This window comes from Pseudonaja textilis, chromosome 1 (genome assembly GCF_049901715.1).
Source record: "Pseudonaja textilis isolate UNSWEBS1 chromosome 1, rPseTex1.2, whole genome shotgun sequence".
Lineage (NCBI taxonomy): Eukaryota > Metazoa > Chordata > Lepidosauria > Squamata > Elapidae > Pseudonaja > Pseudonaja textilis.
Genome location: NC_141990.1, coordinates 160,831,921 through 160,853,685, shown reverse-complemented (window position 1 = coordinate 160,853,685; position 21,765 = coordinate 160,831,921). Strand labels below are relative to the sequence as shown.

Genomic DNA, 21,765 nt, shown 5'->3' with positions numbered 1-21,765 from the left:
TAATTGAATGAAACTCAATCATAGCTCTTAATTGCTTGACTGTGTGAAAAGAAATCACATTAATGCAGCTAATTAAGTATATGGCAATAGATGCAACATAATTAAGAGAAGAACGTAAAAAACAAGCAGTGGCAAAGGTGCAAGAGCCATGGGGTACAGTGGCTTCGGAAGCTTAATACCAGCACATTTGGGAAAATTGTTCTTTTTCTGGTGCTTCATTACTACTACTGAATTATGAACATAGAAAACTTAAGAACCAAATGTAAATAGGTTTGCAATTACTACTTTTTCAGCTGTTGAGGGGCCAAAGATAGCACTTCTGGGGTGGCCCACTTTAGAGTAGGCTCTGGGGACTTGTTAAGTGCTGTTTAAAATACTTGGCTTTGATTTACCCTTGTGTCTTGTTAAAGCAACCCCTTTTCTCCTCTCAGCATTTTTACAGCTAATATCTAGGGATATTCTCTTTGTAATATTTGCATATCAAAAATCAGGCTTTCTGTTTCTCTGTAGCACTGCATATTCCAGATGATAGGGTAATCTTCAACTATTTCTAATATGGTCATATTGTAAATTACCATTCTCTGAAGCAGCTAAGCTTTTTTATGCTATAAATTTTTACTTCTGCAAATTATAAAATCTAAGATGAGAGAGTGTTAAGATTTCGCTCTAGGAAAACGCAGCTCTTTGATCTTTTCACACACACTTACACCAGATTGTTTGATGAGCATAAGTAGTTTTATATAGACTTAATTTAAAAAATATATAAATATACTTTAAAATATAAGTTACCAGTACAATTAAAACCCAATAAAACAATAATGATAGCAGGTGCATATAAAGCTTAATCAGGCAGTCTTCTCTAGGGAGTGTATTTCATAAATGAATGTTCAATTGAGAAGGTCTCCTTCAGAATGGGTTTATTGAATTTGGGTTGCAAAAGTACAGATAGCCACAATATGATATCTGGTGCTTATTTAGATGTTTTTAGACTAGATATTCTATTCTAAACTTGAAGGCTATAACACTCTCAAAGAATCTCTGAACTACAACTCTTAGGACTTAAATTTGAGTACAATCACTTCCAGAAAATTGGTCATCCAGAATCACAAATTTATCAGTATTTAATCTTGCTTAAAATTTAGACAATGAAGTGTAAATTGATTAATTTTCTTCACCCTGATTTATCTCTTCAAGGAAACACACACATTATCTTCTTAATATATCTGCAATATATTTGTCAGTCATTTGAAAATTATTATGCATATTTGCTAGAAGCTGCTGAAGTCGTCATTGTCAGCTATTCAATCATAAGCGACCTTGGCCTCTCTAGGGATCAGCACTCTCCATGTCCTTCTGTCTCGAACATCCTCCTTCAGATCCGCCATGGTCTTCTCAGTGTCATCCCATGTCCAGCCAGCAGGTGCTAAGGTGACTCCTCCTTTTTCCACTGATCATTCTCACCATGGTTAACTTTTTCAGTGAGTCAGCTGACATGACATGGCCAAAGTACCGTGTTTTCCCCAAAATAAGACCCAGCCAGAAAATAAGTCCTAGCATGATTATTCATGCTGCTTGCAATATAAGCCCTACCCCCCAAAATAAGCCCCAGTTAAGAGCATCAGCCCTCTGGGGGACATGGTTAACACAAGAGGCAGCAAGTGCAAGCACAGGGGTTGACGGTATCCAGAAGCAGCTGCAGCCTGCCGTCCCCTTGGCCAGCACGTTCTGGGGCTATGCAGCCCGTGCAGCACAGGTAAGTCTCTCCAAGCAGCAGGTGGAGGCAGAGGTACAGGGAGGGAGGCACATGATCCTTCCCACCATCTAACTTTGTTTGCGAAGTTTGCGTAGAGCTGGAGGACGAAGTTGGACAGTGGCCAAGTACATTCACTCATGGGAACGGCACCAATAACAAGTGGAGGCGCGGGGAGTGGGGAGGCATGCGATCTGGCCTGCCAGACATGCCACACAGCCACCCATTCACTCCATCCGTCGTTGCTTGCCTGCAGCTGCAACAGTACGGGTGGCAGCATGGTGCATCTGATGGACCAGATCACGTGCCTCTCACAGTCACCCACCCACCCACTCCTTTTCCTCTAACTGCTGCTTGGGGGGGTCTTACCCTCAAGGCTGTTTCCCCCCTTTTAAACCTGATCTCCTTTTCCAAAGGCATCGGCTATCATCTGGAAGGAACAATCTCCCCCACCCCGGATCTACACAAGGCAGAAGTCTCCCTTTGCATCCGCCTGTCAGCAAAGCAGCTCTTTATTTTTACCCTGCAGGGATTCCCCCATCTTCTATGGCTATTAAGAGATCATTTGTTGGTTTTACAAATGACCTTCTAGCCAAATGCATTTCTATCTTGGCAAATTCAGGGATAGATCCAAGGCATGCCACTATAAACTCTCCCTGAGGTTCTCTGTGTTACCACACAAATACCTGGTGAATCACAATCAAATTGCTCCATACATTCATGGTATCTTAAAGAGACACTGCTCCAGTTTACTGATTTTTGTCATTTCCCCCTCCCCCCCCCCATCTTGAGACAATTGAATAGCTGTCGCTTCCCAAAATAAATGAGCCCGACGCTACCTGGAGGGCTTCCATGCTTTTGCAAAAGCAACCCAAACACGGCATGTGGAATATCCACCACTGTTCCCAGCAAAGCCTGAATCAAAACAAAGCACTATGAGTCTGGGTGCCCTTTCCATCTGTTCCCCCTCCCTCCCTGGGAACTGTATGGGGGGATGTGAAGGGCCATCAAGGCGACAAGACACTCCCAGGGAGATGAAGTGGCCCTACTGCCAGAGCCCAGGCGCTGGTGCTGACTTGGAAGGAGTGGCTTTTATATTTGAATGCTGTGTCTCCTGAGAGGTCTCGTGGAGAGGAGGGCAAGTCCCTCATCCATAGCTGCACAGCTTCTGCCCCCGCTCTTTCTCCTCTGCTTCAGCCCAGTCTAGTCCTCCATCTCCGTCTGAGGAGGGAGGCTAGGTTCAAAGGGGATGGGACTGTCGGGACAAATCTGCAAAAAAACAGACCCGCCCTTCCACGCCAGATTCCCATGAGCAAGCCCGGGAAGCAGCCAGCAAAAAGCAGCTCTCGAGCAACCACTCTCCCTTTTCCTCCTTCTCCTTCTCCTTGAGGTGAGGGATGAAAAGCCCCATCATTCCCTACATGGCAAAGCTACATGCCTCACCACGCTTCTGTTCTGACCTAGGCTTCCCCAACAGCACAAAACCGAGTCCTCGTCTCAGTAAGCCTCTTTTATTTGATTTACAATGAATATCCTCTCCAACAAAGTCCGGGCCAACAGTCTTTCAAGATAGTTCCCAATTACAAACCTTTATCAGGCTTGGAGCGTGGTCAAGCCAATACCTGTCAGACACCTCAATACTTGGCAAGCATGCTGGAATGAGCTAATGGTTTCCTGCAAAGCCCCACTCCCCTTTCACTCCTCTTTTACTCTCTAGGGGAGGGGCCATTCACAATCCACCTGTGGCTTTACCCCCAAGTCAGCCCTTCTTCCTCAACTGTTCCCTCCTTCTGGCAACTCTGTGCATGCACACACTGGGAACAGGCTCCAGCTGTACTTCTGCTTCATTGATGTCTGACTCCGAAGGCAGCTGATAACCGTCAGATGCCCCTGGCTCCATCTCTGACTCCGATATAGAGCATTTGTCAGTGCCTTCCCCAGACTCCAGGACTGGCCCATGTTCCTCCCCAACCTCCTCACTGTTAAATCTGCTGCTGGCCACTGTTGGCCCACAACAGCTTCTCCCATACATGCCCTGCTGGCTTCCAGGCTCTGCTTGGAGGGCTAGCCCGACAGTCGCAGGGCTCTGGCTTTTTCAGAATTCACATTTCACAACAATAAGTAGCAATTGGAAAAATTATTGCGTTGATTAATCTGCATTTGATTGTGAGGCTGATGTCTTTACTCTTCCAGATGTTACTCATGCCAAACATTGCAGTTCTTCCAAGTGCTATATGCCTTCTGATCTTGAGTCTGCAATCACCACTTTGGTCGAGTTCAGAGCCCAGTAAGATTAATTCTTTACTCTTCCAATGGTCTCATTGTCAATCTGCTCTCTGACCTGTGTGTTCTCTGCAGTTGTCATTATCTTTGTTTTCTTGATGTTAAGATACAGATTTTTCACTTTCATCTTTGACTCTTAGGATTAATCTCTCCAGATACTCATTGCTTTCTGTGAGTAATGTTGTATCATCATATTAGATGCTGTTGATATTCCTACCACTGACTTTAACCCCATTGGAACATTCCTCCAAATGTGCATTCTCATAATTATTTCTTTGTACATGTTGAATAGTAGAGATGTCAGGATCCAACCTTGTTGAGTGCCTTTTTCAATTCTGAACCATCTTGCATCTCCATATTCCATTCTTAAAGTGGCTGTCCGATCAGAGTAAATGACTGAATGAGCTGGATGTGATGTGGTGATATTCCCAGTTCTTTGAGGCAGTTCTAGAACTTGTCATGGTCAACACAATCCAAGACTTTTGTGTAGTCAATGAAGCACATGTAGAGGTCATTTTGATATTCCTTTGCTTTTTCTCTGATTGCTTGTTGGTCATACAATTCCTGCTCATTATGTCATCTGATCATAGCCTTACTTGCCATATAGAAGTTTCTGGCCTTCTTCACATAAGTAAAACAATCTGTTGTATGACCTCTCATGGCTGCTTCCTCCATTTTCTTACATTGTTCAGTGAAGTACTTTTCTTTATCTTTTCTTGTCTCTCTATGAAACTTTGCATTTATCTTTGCATTTCTTCCCTGCTAGCAATAGCTTTTGTTTTCCTTTTCTCTTCTGCTGTCTTTATTGTAGCTTCTGATATCCAACTGGCCAATTTCTTTGGTATCTTGTATGAAATACATTTTTGGGTTACTTCAGTGACAGTTATTTTTATTTCCTCCCATAGCTCGTCTGGTTGTCTTTCTATGATGCTGAGTAGTTCAAATCTGTTCTTACCTTCAACTGCATATGCCAGCACAATCTTCTTGATGTCAAATTTCTGAAGCAGCTGGAGTACACATGTGGAATCCTCTTCCCATTCCTTTGATACTAGCCATTCTGTAATTGGAACATGTTTTAAGCTCTATACCATGGCTTCTGGTTTGCCTATCTGCAGCTGTAATACCAAAATGTATATTGCTTTATATATATATATATATATAGAATCTAACAGCTTCCCAGTGAGAGTTTTATGCTATTACTGTTTAACACTGCCCCCCCCCCCACCCTGCAATTTTATATTCTGATCTTCTTTAGGAAACTTCCTAAAGATTAAGAAAAATATGTTTTAAGAAACATCAGCCCCTAGTAACCCCAGGAAAATCAAATTAACCACATGATTTCTTTTAGTCCAATTTTTTTTTTGCATTATTTTCATTTTCTCTGGGGGAAATATATTTGTTGTCTTTTGGTGCAGGACTATATGCAAAATGTTCATGGAAAAGAAATTGATCTTCTGAGGACCACAGTTAAAGTGCCAGGGAAGAGGCCACCTCGTGCCACATCAGTCTGTGCACCTATCTCTAATCAAAGAACAAATGGCTTGTCCAAAGAGATGAGCGGTTTACATATTTCACCAAATCCAGGTAAGAGAAATATAATTTGAAAAATATGATCACAATGTTTGTTTATGTTGCCTTTTAATTTAAAAACACAGTAATTATATTTAACATATTTATGTTTTAGATATTTTTATCTGAAAACAGTCATGCTCTTTGATAAAAGTAAAAACAGTGTGATGCCATCTGTTTAACATTTTCTTGTGTGTAACCTAGATGTACATATTGCTTTTCCACTTAACCTTAACAGGTTTTATTACCACTTACCAGGTGTTTGTCTCATTGACTTATTTCTGAATGGGGACACTTAGGGTTGCACTGTAAAACTTCTATGTAGAAGTAAATTCAATTTAATTCATTACCATTTATTTTTAAATACACATGCATTACGTTTGGTTTTAAGCCACTCCTGGAAGGTTTGTAGGTTTTTTGGAAAAATCAACAACAAAAAATAAATAATGGTAGGAAGGAACTTGAATAAAATGCCATGTGAAAGAAGGGACTAAAGAGCCCTTTCATGTGAATGTCAGCTTCAAGTGTAAATGATATACTCCAGGCACAGGTATTGCTTTATTAGTGGGAACTGGAACTTAAGTACAAAAATTTATTTACATTGTGCAAATATGCTAAGATTTTCTTTACCATCATCATCTTATAATATGAGCATCAGAATGATTACTGGGTAAATTACCAATTTATGACTGTTCTGCCAAATGGAAGTCATGTAAACTTTGATGTTTCGTTAACCTTTCTCTTTATTTCTGCCACATAGCCCAAGAAGGTCCAATTTTTGTTCTGAAGTTTTGTTTTTGAAATGAGGATTTATCTGTCATTTGTAGAATTACTTTTCTCAGATGCTAGAATAACTCAAGAAACGTAAATCAGTCCATATTAGACAAATCGGTGCAGTAATAATAGATTTGATAAAATACAACAAATAAAACAACAATGAATTAAAAATAGTTTATATAAAATAAGTACACTAAGGAAAAACATTCATCTGTAGCATGCCTAAGAGATTATTGGTTTTTAGTAGATGGTTAAAACATATAATAATAGGTTCCTCCCAGATGTCAGAAGTGTGTATGAGAAATTAGATAATGCCATAAAGAAGGCATTGTGTAGTGTGGTTAACTTCAAGATTGCAAGTCTTCAAGTCTGTAAGAATCATCTTGAACTTGGAAGCTCTAAGAAGGAAGCTCAGGTAGTATCCTCCTCTGTTTATTTTCATCCGAGACTGCAGAGCAGAAGAAAATACAGGAGATGAACAATTGCCTATGGAAATAGTATCAGTTCAATGGATTTGATTTCTGGGGACCTTGTTTTAGGCTATCTGGAGGAAATATGTCTAGTGCAAGGTATACAACCTATCACAAGAACTGAGAAACAAATGTTTGGCTGAAGTACGTCATGCTTGATCAGGAGAGTTTTAAATTATACCTTCTGATGTTGAAGTGAGAAGTCATGTGACCCTCTCCTAATTCACATGACACCCTGAAGCATACTCAGCCATCCATATTTTAGTGAGCCCCATCTGTATGGTTAGTTTATGGTTCAAGATAGTGTATGGATCCTGAAATTTGAGTTTATTTTGTGCATTCATAGCCAAATGTTCAAGTAACCGTTCCTGAAAGTTTTTCAAGTAATTATACCCAGTAGAAGGACCTAAGATAAAAACTGGAGTATAGATCCAGATTGACCAGATCATTTGGAAAGATTTGAAAAAAGAAAGTACTTTATTTGTGTTAGAGTACTATCTACTATTCTTTAAAATTACCATTGGAAGTATGACAGAAATGTATTACCAATACAAGTGCTTTTTTCATGCATAATCTTACATAATACTTCTATAGAGCTGAAGTGATACCCTAAACGTTATCAAACTCTATTTGGAAGGTAAAGAATATATAGCTATTTAAAGACGTAATACATTTACTTTCTAGTATTGCAGTGATCGTCTGGCTAGTTTTCATTACCTGGGAGAACCCAAATCCACACACTGAGTACTATTTAACATCTACAAGAAACTGCATTAAAAATTGCTGATGCTTCACAGTGCTGTTATGCTCAATTTGTATTTTCATTGAAGACAAGAAAATCTTTAACAGTTCGAAATAAGTGCTGGAGGGCCGTAATACATCATCAATGAGCTAACAAATTTAAATTTAATCCCAAAAAAGATAAAGTAGGTGATTATACTTGCTGGTTTATGTCAAGAAACAGCTTTTTAGTATGAAATCGGTTTTTGAAGAATATAAATTCTTTAAAATTATAAAAATAAAAATATAAATTCTTTAAAATAATATTTATGTATAATATTTAGATTTTAGGGCTACCTTGATTTGGCTTTGCTTATAATAATAGCTATCCTCTCTGGAAACCACAGCTTACTAGGTAATCAAAGTTATGGTTTCCAGAGAGGACAGGGGGTTCAAATGGCAAAAAATGCTACAGACTTTGTACCTTTTATATTTGTCTATTATGTTTGCTGGCAAAATGTAAGGGACAGGGCCTGTGTTGCTTATCATAATGCACATGCTACTGTTATGATGAAATATTTGCTTGCTGCAAATGCTCCTGCTACAATCCTCACTGCTTTCTATCACTATTTTTTAAAATTGTTTTTATCTTCTGGATGCTCTGGGTGAGGCATAAACAGAACACAACAACCTGGTAAGATAGGAAGTCCACTAAAATTCCTAAGCTTATAAAATAATACATTATGAGGCCCAAGATATATCTATAATGATAACTTAAATATGTCTAAGATTTAGAGCCTGACAGTATATACTCTTTATGTTTAGTGAATGTCACAATTTCAAACAAGGCATGTATAACGGTCCTGAACATTGAGATAGTCCACCACTAGTGCCAGCAATGATCTTGGATTAATCCACTCTCTTCTTTCTATTATAGTTTGGTTTGTGTATCTCATTTCTAGATTTTCCCTGTATCCAAGATTAGTTATTTGTCCTAGTCTTCTGAAGTTATTATGTTAGGCTCTCATATTTTGTAATAGCAACCAATCTGTTGTAAAACCTTTTCTGGAAAATCAAGCATTTTCACTTCTCCACCTCTCTAGTGATTTTTCAAATCCTAAAGGCATCAGGAATGTTTAAAACACTGGTTTGGCCTCCTCTTCCAAATGGGAGGGGTGCTCACAAACCTATTTTCAATAGTGAACTACCATTGATATCTAACATTCCCGCCATGCTGTTTTTCTCCACACTCCAGCAATCAGGACATCCAGCAAACCCATAAAACCCAAACTAATAGCATGAATATTCAGTGACCTAGAATACTAATTATTGTTATGAATATTAATGCGATCGGACTTGCATTTTCCTCTTCTGTTCTTGTTCTCTTTTTTTCCACTCAGCCAGCTCTAAAGATGGGCCATAATGAGAGCATTTAAGAGAGAGTGCTCTCCATCGTGACAGGGACTGGGGTAATAAGCAGAGCTTGATTAACGTGGTGCACTTGGGGGAGAGATGAGAGGCTTCACATGGTCCTGTTGTGAAGGAGGCAATGAGGCACCGGCGGCTGTGTTGCTGCTCCCTCAGATTAATGAGGCCTAAGAGTGCATTAGGAACAGTGACAAAGGTTTGATCTAATGGGTTCAGTCATTTTTCCTTTGAGTGACAGACGCACAGAAGTAATTGGCTGTGCAGAATGGCAGCTCGTTGGCAGTACTTAAGGATACATTATCACTGTTGTGTGGCCCACAGAGGTTGTTTATCAAAACTGCTCACACTGCAGACTTGCATTTACTAAATTGTTGTTACAGAGTAATATCTTTAAAATATTCCAATAACAATAACAGCACAGAATCACAGTCTTTGTGTGTAGGGGTCAGTTTTTCTCTTCATTTAATTTTAAATGGTTTTGAAATGAAGTAAAAAGTACAGCTTGCTCTAACTTGGAAGCCTCTGCATTTTTTTATCATGCTAAAGTTCATATACACCGAGATATTCAGTGTGTTTTGTATTTCTGTAACAATCAATGTCCATCTGTGGCTATTCAAAATCAAAAATGGTTTTGACAAGATTGTGTCATGATTGGGAAAATATTGTTCTTTCTGCCTTAACTCCTATACACCAAATGGATTGCTTCCTAATGTCATTACTTGAAAACCAGAAGATCTACATACTTCTCTGGAATTAATCTAAACCTATTTAATAATAGATACGTATATTAAAGCAAATCTTTCAGAAACATCTTTTGATCCATTTGTTCCCAGGTTTTTTCAATACAGCTCTCCAGTGTTGGTAGTAAACTGAAAATCTAAAACAGTTTTTATTAATTTTGATCACTATGCACTTTATGACAGTGTACCTAGCATCGGTACTTTTAGATGGCCATGTAGCCTTTGGGAGGTCTGTTGTAACTTCAAATGGTCATTAAAAAGAACAGGTCAAAATTAAGGATTCCTTGTATGTGTAAGATAAAATTAGCAAGGATCCAATTGTTGCGAATTGTATATAACAATTACATTTATCTGATTGAACGGACCACTACAGATGCTTTTATGTATGAATATGATGTGTCTATCATAGCACAGAAAGGAAAATTAGAGGGAGCATCTCATGGTTTTTATTAGCACTGGAGGTTTTTTTTTAAGCTCGTTATGTGTTTTCCAAAGAGACACTCTCATTTGTAAACTGTTACAAAATTCTCATGAGACAAAAATGAAGTTGATGACATGCCATGTTCTCCTAGGGGCTTAAAGGAGATATATTTGCAAAAACAAGAGGGGGAAAAATACTGAACTCTTTCTGTTTTCTTTGTCCTTGAATTTTTTATGTTCTGGTGGCCTTTGTTTAATGTCCACTAGTTCAGTGACCGTTCTAACTTCTATGCACAGCATAAATTGTATTTTTAACTGGTCCTTCTATTGATCGTTGTCACAATGTCCCTGCAATCATGATTGGCAACATTTCCTGCCAGCTTTTAACAAGCAAAATCAATAAGGAAGTTGGCTGGAAGTCACATGTCACAGACATGTTAGGCCATGCCCCCATGCTGTCCTTGCTTAATGATGGCAACTGGGACTACCACCATTAAGTGGAGCAATCACCTGGTTTTTCAATTTATGACTATCATTTAACAACGAAGTTTCTGGTCCTAAGTAGCATTGTTAGATGAGACTACCTGCATGCACATTCCACACAGTTGGATTCAGCCTCCAATTCAGTTTTAGTCACGTAGCCGGCAGAAATCTGGACCCAATTTCTTACTTAACTGGAATAAAGATTATAAATTCATAAGGTATATGTCACTTAATGCTTCAGTATCAGGTCACAATCACAGCTCATGCTTTTGATATACTTTGCTGCCGAAAAAACTCCTGAGCATTAGTGTCCATGAGGTATGTCAAAACCAGCAAAATGGCAGACACATCATGGAGATTTAGACCCACTATTTTGTACATGCTCACACAGAATAAAAAATGGAGGAGCTTCCATTGTGATATTTTAACTTCCATCTTGTCAGTTTTGATCCTTTCCCCTCCAACCTGCGAATGCATTTGAACCTTGGAGTATAGAACTACAGGGTTTTTTTTTCTGCTACAGCCTAGTATTAAATAAGTGAAAAGTTAAATCAACAGCAAGGTTTAAATGGCTTTGAAATTGTTGTTTGATAATTTTCCTCAAAATTCTGCTTTCAAATTATTCAAAGTCTTCCATTGATCTAAGGAAGCTTTTCCTGGATTTTTGGTTGATGAGCTGGTTGTAGGCCATGGAGAGGCTGTTATCTAGATATTGATGATTTGAGCTTCTCTGTATGCTGCTCTTTTTCTAGAAATGATGTTATCAGATGAAAAGTAGTTGCATTCTGCGTAAGCAAACAATTGGTTAAATGTGTTGAGAATCACAGAGTCTACAATGATTGCATAATATCTATCCAAATTTGAGGCAAGCTATTCAACATTATCATACTAAAAATCTAAGCTCCAACTGTCAAATCAAATGATGATGAAATTGAACTTTTTACAGTGAACTTCAGTGTGTTGCCAAACAAATACCAAGAAGGACCTTTTGTATATTATGGGAGATTTCAATGCAAAAGTAGGAGAGGTTGCAAGAATAGTAGGCAAGGTGAATTGGAATAAAACTGGTAATTGCCTTCTGCAGTTTTGCCAGAAAAATCATTTCAGCACCATGATTGCATGGTTTATTTAACACAAATGACATTTATATGGTCAGCACCAAATGGGCAACATTGAAATCAGATAGACTGCATTTTATGTCAACAACACTGGAAAGGTTCAGTTGCACCTATTAAGACACTTCCTGGTGCTGATTGTGGCTCAAATCATCAGCTATTAGTAACTAAACTGAAGCTGTACAAAGTAAAAAAAAGGTACTATTTCCCCCCCAAAATTCAATGTCTATAATCCTGGGGGATTATAGAACACAAAAACTTGAAGGACACTACTGCTAATACTGTGTCGTCGAATATGGTAAGAGGAGATAGAATAGAAGAGTTCCTCCTAAAATTCACTCTCATCTCTACAGTTTTAAGCATGTTCAGTTCCACGTTGTACCGGATGCACCACAGGACCAGTTGTTCAATCTTTTTTCTATATGTAGACTCATCATCATCATCTCAATTAATAATGAACCTAACATCTTTCAAGAAGAAGTAGAATGGCCCATGGAGAAATTGCCAAACTGGAAAATCCCAGGTATAGAATACCTGCAGAATTACTAAGACCAGTGCCAGTTCATAGGATCACTGCCCTGTGTCACATGTCTACATGTCAGTGGCCCCAGGACTAGAAAAGGTCTATTATATCCCACTAGTAAAGAAAGGCATTGTCAGAGACGGCTTCAATTATTGCAAGAATGCATTGTTTTCTCATGCAAGCAAGATTCGATTAAAGTTCATTAAACAGGATAACAGAATGTCATTGATCAAGAGTTACCTGTTGTACAAGCTGGCTTTAGAAAGCGGTGCAGCACTCAAGATCACTTTGCCAATACTAGATAGATTATGGAAAGGATATGTGAATTTCAAAAGGATCATATATGTATTTTATCAATTGCAGAAAAGCTTTTGACTGTGTAGAATAAAATAAGCTATGGACAGCTTGGCATGATCTTGGTGTCCCAACCCACCATACACTGATTAAGAGGCAACAGGGAGAACACTCTATGGTGACACAGATTGGTTGAGAATTAGTAAGGGAGTTTTAGACAGGAATGTATTTTATCACCATTTTTGTTTAATCTGTATGCTGAAGTGATCATGTGGAAAACTAAATGTACATGGACAGATTAGGTGAAACTTGGCCCAATAGCAGTAACTGCGAGAGAGATACAGATACAGATTAACAGTGTTAGAAGGGACCTTGTAAGTCATATAGTCCAACCGCCCACCCAAGCAGACCTTACACCATTTTTGACAGATGGAAGTCCAATCTCTTCTTGAAAGCTTCTAGTGATTAAGCTTCCAGAACTTCTGAATTCAAGCTGTTCTATTGGTTGATTGCTCTCACTGTGAGAAAATTTCTTATTTCCAGGTTGAATCTCTCCTTGTTCAATTTCTATCCATTATTTCTTGTCTGGCCTTCAGGTGCTTTGGAGAATAGCTTGACCTCTTCCTCTTCATGGCAGCCCCTCAAATATTGGAAGACTGCTATCATGTCTCCCCTGGTCCTTCTCTTCACTAGACTACCCATGCCCAGTTCCTGCAACCATTCATCGTACGTTTTAGTTTCCAGTCCTCCCCTAATAATTTTGGTTGCTCTTCTCTGCAGTCTTTCTAGAGTCTCAACATATTTTTATAGTATTGTGATCAAAACTGGATGCAGTATTCTAGGTGTGGTCTTATTAAGGCTTTATAGAGTGGTATTAGTACCTCACTTGATCTTGATTGTATCCCTCTGTTAATGCAATTTAGGATTGCATTGGCTTTTTTGGCTACTGCCGCAACACTGTTGGCTTCGATTTAATTGGTTGTCCACTAAGACTCTAAGATCTCTCTCACAGTTAAGTTCACTATTAAGTTCACTATTAAGCCCAGTCTATATGTGGACTTTTGATTTTTCTTGCCTAAGTGTAGGACTTTACTTTTATCTACATTGAATTTCATTTTGTTAGATAGGGCTCAGTGTTCTAGTCTGTCAAGTTCCATCTGGATCTTGAGCTTATCATCTAGGACCATGATGGCAAACTTATGGCATGTGTGCTGGAAGTGGCATGCAGAGCCATCTCTGCTGCCATGCGAGCTGTTGCCCCAGCTCAGTTCTATTGCGCATGCATGCGCACCTCCCACCAGCCAGCTAATTTTGGGGTATTTGCTGCACATGCGCAGAGGCCTGGGGAGCGTGGGGGTGGGGTCATGCGTGCACTCCATTATGGGTGCAGGCACATGTGCACATGCACACTTTTGGCATGTGACAACAAAAAGGTTAGCCATCACTGATCTAGGGTGTTGGCTATTCCTGCCAGTTTAGTATCATCCACAAATTTGGTAAGTTCCCCTTCTATTCCCTCATCTAAGTCATTTATGAAGATATTGAAGAATACTGGGCCTAAGATAGAACCTTGTGGTACCCCACTGCTTACTTCCCTCCGTGTAGATGTAGTACCATGTAGATGTAGTACCATGATTACTCGTTCAGTATGGTTTGTCAGCAAGTTACAAATCCATCTGGTGGTGATGCTGTCTTTCCCACATTTTTCTAGCTTACCAAGAAATAGGTTGTGGTCTACTTTGTCAAATGCCTTGCGGAAGTTTAATTATACTATGTCCACAGTCTTTTGCTGGTCCACTAATTTAGTCACTATGTTGAAAAATGAAATAAGATTGGTTTGGCATGTTCTGTTTTTAACAAACCCATGCTGACTTTTAGTTACTACTTTACTCATTTCTAGATGTTGGCAGATCTGCTTTTTATTATCTTTTCCAGTATCTTCCTGGGTATTGATGTTAGGCTAATTGGTCTGTAGTTTCCTTTCCCTGCCTCCTTTTTCTGAAGATGGGAACCACATCAGCTCTTTTTGAGTCCTCTGGTAGCTACCCGGTGCTCCAGGATTTTTGAAAGATATGACACAGTGGTTCTGAGTTGACATCTGCCAGGTCCTTTAGAATCCTGGGGTGTAATCAATCAGGTCCCAGTGATTTGTATTCATCAAGATCAGACAGGTGTTCTCTTACCATTTTTTTTGCTTATTTTAACTTTTATTTCTAATCTGTCTTACAGTTATGTTTTTGGTAGGGTGGACTATTGTTTATTGTTGCATGAAGACTGATGCAAAGAATGAGTTAAGCAGCTCTGCTTTCTCTCTGCTGCCTGTTTCTTCTTTGCCATCAAAAGATGGCACCACCACCTCTTTAATGGACCAACTATTTTCTTTTTTTTGTTATTTATATGTTGGAAGAAACTTTTTAAATTCTCTTTGACTTTTGTTGCAAGCCTTTGTGCATTCTCAGCCTTTGCTTTCCTGAATCCGTCTTTGCAGATTCTGGTTATCTGCTGATATTCTGCCTTAGTTAAGTGTCCTTCTTTCTATTTTTTGTATGTGTCCTTTTTGTCTTTCAATTTGTCAGAGTGATCTTTCATGCTGGTTTCTTTTTGGATTTCTTGTTTTTCTTTTTCAATGGTATTGTGCTGGACTGGGCTTTTATGATAATATCTTTTAGAATTTCCCAAGTGCCTTGAGTTGTTTTCCCCTTAAGGATTTTCATCCAAAGAATCTTTCCCAAGTTCTCTCTGAGTTTGTTAAAATCAGCTCTTTTAAAATCTAGGTAGGACTCTGGTATCATTGTGTTCTATTGGTTGTGTTTGTGTTATGTTGAATTCTAGTATGACATGGTCACTTTAACCCATGATTCCTGCTGTTTCAACTCCCTCTGTCACTTTGTAAAAATTAAGTCCAATATGGCTACTCTCTAGTTCCCTCCTCTATCTTTTGGACAACAAAGTTGTCAGCTAGGTTGGTCAGGAACCTATTCGATTTATCACTTGGTGTGGAATTAGTCTTCCAATTGATGTCAGAGTAATTGAAGTCCCTCATTATTATTGTAGTGTGTTTCCTACATATATTTGTTAATTGGTTGTCAGAAAAATACATCTATTTTTTTTCTGCTTGATTGGGTGGCCTATAATACATACTTACAACAATGTCATACTTTTTTTCTTTTTTCTTTTATATTGAGCCGTTTTCAGCTTTGGTTCCATGCATTTCTGTAGCAATATACTGGTCATTTACATACAGTGCAACTCCACCTCCTCTTTTATGGGGTCTGGGGTTTTTTTTGAACAGTTTGTATCCCTCTATCAGTATGTTCTAGTTGTGGGTTTCATTCTACCAAGTTTCTGTTATTCCAACTATATCATATCTACCTTCGTATATTAATATTTCAAATTCACCCAGTTTGTTTCCCAAACTTTGTGCATTTTATATAGGCATTTGAGGTCTTTATGTCTGACTCTGGGTATGATTCCTATGTCTCCTATTTGGTATTTGAGTTTGTCTTCCTTCCCATCCCTCTTTACCTCATTATTTGAGTTGTTTTCTAAGGCAGGGGTCTCCAACCGTGGTGACTTTAAGACTTGTGGACTTCAACTCCCAGAGTTCCTCAGCCAGCAAGGTTGGAGACCCCTGTTCTAGGGGGTTTTGCTTAGAAGTAGCTCCTGGAGATTGATCACTCTCCTCCCTCAATTCTGATAAGTTGAGCCAGTCGTTTTCCAAAAACATTCTTCCCAGTTTTTCAGGTGCAGCCCATCCCTTGCCAAAAGCCCATCATGGTTGTGCAGACCATGGGGTTTTTTTTGGCAACACCAGCCCTTTAGCCAGTGGTTCCTTTCCTGAATCCTTTGTTCTCTTACAAGATGTTGCCCTTTCATTGACAGTACAGATGAAAAAAACTACCTGTGCACCTAGTTCTTGACTTTCTTGCCTAGCTGCTTATAATCACTCAATATTGTTTTCAAGTCCTTTTTTGTGACATTCGTCCCTACGTGTAGTAGTAGAAAACGGTAGTAATCTGAGCCTAATTATTTTGGTTAAGTTCTCAGCCACATCCTTGATTTTTGCTCTAGGGAGACAACATACCTCCCTGGATTGTATGTCCGGTCTACAGATGGCTGGTTCTGTTTCTTTGAGAATAGAATCTCCTATCACCAACACTCACCTTCCTTTTTAAGGGGTGCAGTCTGGGATGCTTTTCTGTTTATCCCAGGTGAGTGTGTTGATGTGACTTTTTTTTAGGGATGATGTCCCTAAGTGTTTGTGTGTTTTCTTTTTCTTTTTTAAAAACAAGTTTTATTGGTTTTTAAAGAAACAAAAACAAACAAAACATAAAAACATCCAACTTTCTTTCATAAATCTACAAGCAGTGTGTCGGTTGGTTTACAAACTTTTTGTGCATCCATTTCATAGTCTCAATTACAGTTACATTGCATAATAACTCATATTATCAATCAAAAAATTGAATACCCTAGTATTACTATTAAACAATCATTTGACTATAATTTTGTTCATTCATACTTTGCGAGATAACTATAATTTACTTAGTTTATTTTATAACAATTCATATAATGCTTCCAAATCTATCCTAAAAACATTTTATAGATATGATAACAAAAAAAGAAATACATCTTTATATATTCATTAGTTTCTAAAATTCTAGATATTCTATTATTGTATTTTATTATCTAACCATTGATAGAAAAGGTCCCAAATTTTATAAAATTGTTTATCCTCTTGTTCTCTAATTTCAAATGTTAATCTACTCATTTCAGCACATTCCAATATTTTCTTAATAATTTCCTCCTGTAATGGTATTTTCTCATTTTTCCAATTTTTAGCAAATACAATCCTAGCCACTGTTAATACATTTACAATCAAATATTTTAAATCTTTACTGTATGTATCAGGTAAAATTCCCAATAAAAATATCTCTGGTTTCAAGTCTATATGTTTCTTTGTCATTTTTTCCAACCACATGTGGATTTTAGTCCAGTATTTTCTAGCGTCCGCACAGGTCCACCACATATGGTAATATGAGCCAGGTATCTGTTGACATTTCCAACATTTTTCGGATTTATTCTTGAACATTCTTGCTATTCTTGCCACCTGTAAAACATCTTATACAAATTTTCTTTATATGCTGTTGACATTGTCATTTTATAATTTTGAGACCACAATTTTTGCCATTTCTCTAAATCAATCCCATATCCAAAATTCTTCCCCCAAGCAATCATAGTTTCTTTAACTTGTTCTTCCTCTAGTTTAGTTTCCAATAAATAGTCATGCAATTTTTAAATCACCTTTTCATCAGTACCTGTCAAAATCTAATCTAAGTCAGTCAATTTATCATAAAATCCTTCTGTTTTGAGATCTCCATCATACCTTGAATGTATTTGCACATATGAAAACCAATTCATCTTTATACCTTGTTCCTCTAGATTTTGCATCGATTTAAGTTCACCCTTTTCATCCAATATTTCCCCATATCTAACTGTTTGTTCCTTCTTAGATATTATGGGATAGGAAAGTGCTTCAATAGTCGATAACCAGACTGGAATTTTCAAATAACATTGTCTTTTAATCTTCTCCCAATTTAACCACAGAGACTCCCGTATATGATGTCTTCTAAAATAGCCCTATGTTTTAGTTCCCTTATACCATAGAAAAGCATGCCACCCCAACAACAAATCATGTCCTTCTAATGTCAACAATCTAGTATTTCTTAATGTTATCCATTCCTTAGCCCACATCAAGTTTGTAGCTTGGTAGTACAACTCCCAATTAGGCAAACCAAATCCTCCTCTAATTCTAGCATCTTGCAAGAGTTTTAACTTTATTCTCGCTTTCTTACCTTGCCATATATATTTCAACACAATTTTAATTAAATCTTCAAAGTAGTCCTTTCCAAGCCTAATTGGTATTGTTTGAAACAGGTATAAAATTCTGGGTAAGATATTCATCTTGATTGTTGAGATTCTCCCTATTAATGACAATTGTAGATTTTCCCATTTCGTCAAATCTAACGCTATCTGTTGTTTAAGTTTGATGTAATTGTTCTCTTTTATTGTACTACATCTTGGTGTCAAATGTATCCCCAAATAGTTAACCTTGTTCGTGACTTGAATTTTCAATAGGTCTGCCAGTTCTTCTTTTCGTCTTAGTAGCATATTCTTTGTCAAGATCTTTGTTTTATCTTTATTTATTTTCAAACCATCCACCTTACTATATGCCTCTAGTTTAATGTCTTTTTTCTGTGGCGTTTTCTGTAGTTCTTTTTCAAGTCTTTTATGCTCGTCTTCTAAAACTTTAGTGGCTTGCCTTTTCCTGATGTTCTTTTTCCTTGTATAGTCTATTATCAAGCCTCTGGCATATGCCTTCATTGTGTCCCAAACATTCTGAATTGAGGTATCTTCTTTTTTATTTTCTCTGAAGAAAAAAGCCAATTCTTTCTCCATCCGCTGTGTGAAGTCTTTTTCGTTTAAAATAGTATTATTTAATGTCCATCTTGATCTTCTTTTTTGTCATTTCCATTTCATTGTCATTGGATTGTGGTCTGCCCAAGTACTTGTTTCAATAGGGCGGAGCTGACGTCGCCACGATACGGCATGCAATCTCGGAGGTCTGAGATTGCAGCCGATATCTTTGCCTCTGGACGGTCCCAACGGACCTAAGCTGTCCTGAAGAGATGGTGATTGTGAAGGGTGCATCCTGTAGATCCCAGGGATATCGCAAAGTCCCTGGTTGATCCAGGAGAAGCCCTTCTTGCCGGCGGCAGAGAGGCAGCCATTAAAGCAAGTGTTTGTGTGTTTCCTTATTGGGGGAGGTTGTGGTCTGAGTATTTTCAACAAGGGAGAGAAATTGGTTGCTCAGTTTTAATGGGGCTGCTTCTGACTTGGTTAGATTGGGTAACGAGTTTGTTAGATATGTGCTGCTTCTTTGTTTGATTATTGCGTTTCCTTCTATGTGTGACATACTTTCATTTGTCTTCCTCCAAGGATTTATCAGTAGGGTCAAATTTTCTGGGAGTTATTTTTTGGTTCAGTTTGGACATAGCTTTCTTGCGTAGGTTGGAGTTTGGCTAGAGCTGCCTCTAGATCCCTTACTCTTTCCTCTAGTAGTTCACATAGCTTATATTTAATATCTGTATAATTTGGGTGTTCTTTGGGCATAAGCACAAACATCGAACAGAAAGCTTGTCTCTCTTCTCTTCCCTTCCTCCCTGCTCTGTCTTCTCACCGCTTCTTTGTTCTTGGCCAGTTGTTGCACTGTCCTTGTTTGGCCGGTCTCTCCACCCAGCTGTTTTTCCTCCCTGCTTCACAGCTGGCCCCACTCGCTCACCGGCTCAACTCTTTATTCTCTACCAGTTGGCTTTGCTGTCTGCAGTCGGTTTGCCTCTCCACTCACCTCACTTCGATGGGCCTTAGTCTCTTGGGTAGGTCCCTATGGTGCAGCTAGGCTTCTTTCAGACCTCTTGGATACAGCTGGGCTTCTCTCTTAATTTCTCCAATCTTCCTCTCCTTTTCCTGTCACTAGTCTTTTATTCTTTTTCTATGACTTATCTTTCCCTCTCTGCCTCTCCTCCTACCATTTTATTTTATTTTATTTTAGTAGCAATTTTTCTGACTGCGGTGTAACTGTTTCCTCTGGTGGCTCTATCTTGAATACAGAGCTCATCCACCAGAAAAAGATCTTGGCGTTCTAGTGGGCAGACAGTTAAATATGAGTGGCACTGGGCTGCAGCCACCAAAAAAGCTTATTGTTCTTTCACTGGAGGCTTTTAATAAGAGACTGGAATCCATTTGTCTAAAATACTATAGGGTCTCCTGCTTGAGCAAGGGGTTGGACTATAAGACCTCCAAGGTCCCTTCCATCTCTGTTGTTCTGTTAATTTAGAAGTGGAACTGCCTGATGTTGGAATGAAGGTTGGGGGAAGAACCGTAAATAATTTATGGTGTGCACATGATACAGCAATATTGGCTGAAAATAAGAAAGAAAAAATGCTTTGGATAATTAAGAACGAAAGTGAAAAAGTAGGATTGAGTCATAACATCAGGAAAACAAAGATAATAACAACAGATGCAGATGGACATGAGATTTTTAAAATCATCAAGGAGGAAATTTATCTTTCTTGGATCAAAAATTGTTTATGATGGCAGTTCTGAAATCAAATGTAGGATAATTTTAGGCCACTCTGGAAAGGTTAACATGAATAAGATCTGGAAAATCAGAGATATTGATATAAATACCAAAAAAAGGTTAGTTAGAGTAATATTCTTCCCTATAATGATGTATGATATGAGAGTTGTTCACTAAGAGTGGCTGGTCGAAGAAAAACGAATTACTTTGAACTGAATTATTGTGTATACCATAATTCTGACAGCCAGAGCAACCAACAGAGAGGTGCTGAATCATATACAACAGACACATCATTAGAAGCCAAAATCAGAAAAATTCATCTGATTTGCTTTGGCCATGTTATGCATGCAAATTCATTGCAGTCACTGATGCTAGAAACGATTAGTAGAACAAGAAGAAGGGGCAAGTAAAGAACACAGTTGCTTGACATAAGGTTATCTAGCTGTTCAAATCCTATGGGCCACCTTAATTTCCTGAGTCCCCCAATATTTCCACTATCTACAAGCTGATCAGGCACCAGGTGCACCCTGAGTTTAATAGGGCCATGAGAGTGCCCTTTACTCCCGAGTAGGGCACCAGGATGGCAGTCACCTGGACTTATTATCAGGTTGTCTTCCCTCTCGCTGTTAATCTCATAAAAGTCCAAGTCAGGCTTATCACCACCTGTGCAGAGGCTCCTGTTGCCACGGAGGACTGCCGCTGCCCCTTGTGGCATAGGTCCCATCAATCCAATCAGACCCAACACCATTGGTTGCAGCGGGGGAGAATGGGGCAGCCAGCAGCTTGGCAGTCCCCTTTCCAACTTGTCACCATGGACCTCTGTGAAGTGGCCCCCCTGGACCTCTAACCCACCCAGCTTGTCCCTGAACTGTTCCATTGAGGGGCTGCAGGTTGCAATCAGGAACTTCCACTCCACCAGTTCTTTCCATTTGGCTGTCCTCCGGGCTTTACATTTGTTTCCCCGGACCACCATAACTCGGGTAGGAACTAGTGGGTATTCTGCCTCCCTTGCCTTCCTCAAGCCACTTGGCCCACTACCCTTTTGGCTGGATCATG

General features: G+C 38.8%; 1 protein-coding gene across 4 annotated transcripts in view; it reads left to right on the top strand.

Annotated features, from left to right (window-relative positions):
- AGAP1 (ArfGAP with GTPase domain, ankyrin repeat and PH domain 1) overlaps window positions 1–21,765 on the top strand; it is a 372,362-nt gene that overhangs the window by 198,985 nt on the left and 151,612 nt on the right. For all 4 annotated transcript variants that reach the window (XM_026707846.2, XM_087919564.1, XM_087919565.1 and 1 more), the window contains one exon: window positions 5,449–5,617. In XM_026707846.2, coding sequence (XP_026563631.1) covers window positions 5,449–5,617 — 169 coding nt within the window. The remainder of the gene's footprint in view (window positions 1–5,448; window positions 5,618–21,765) is intronic.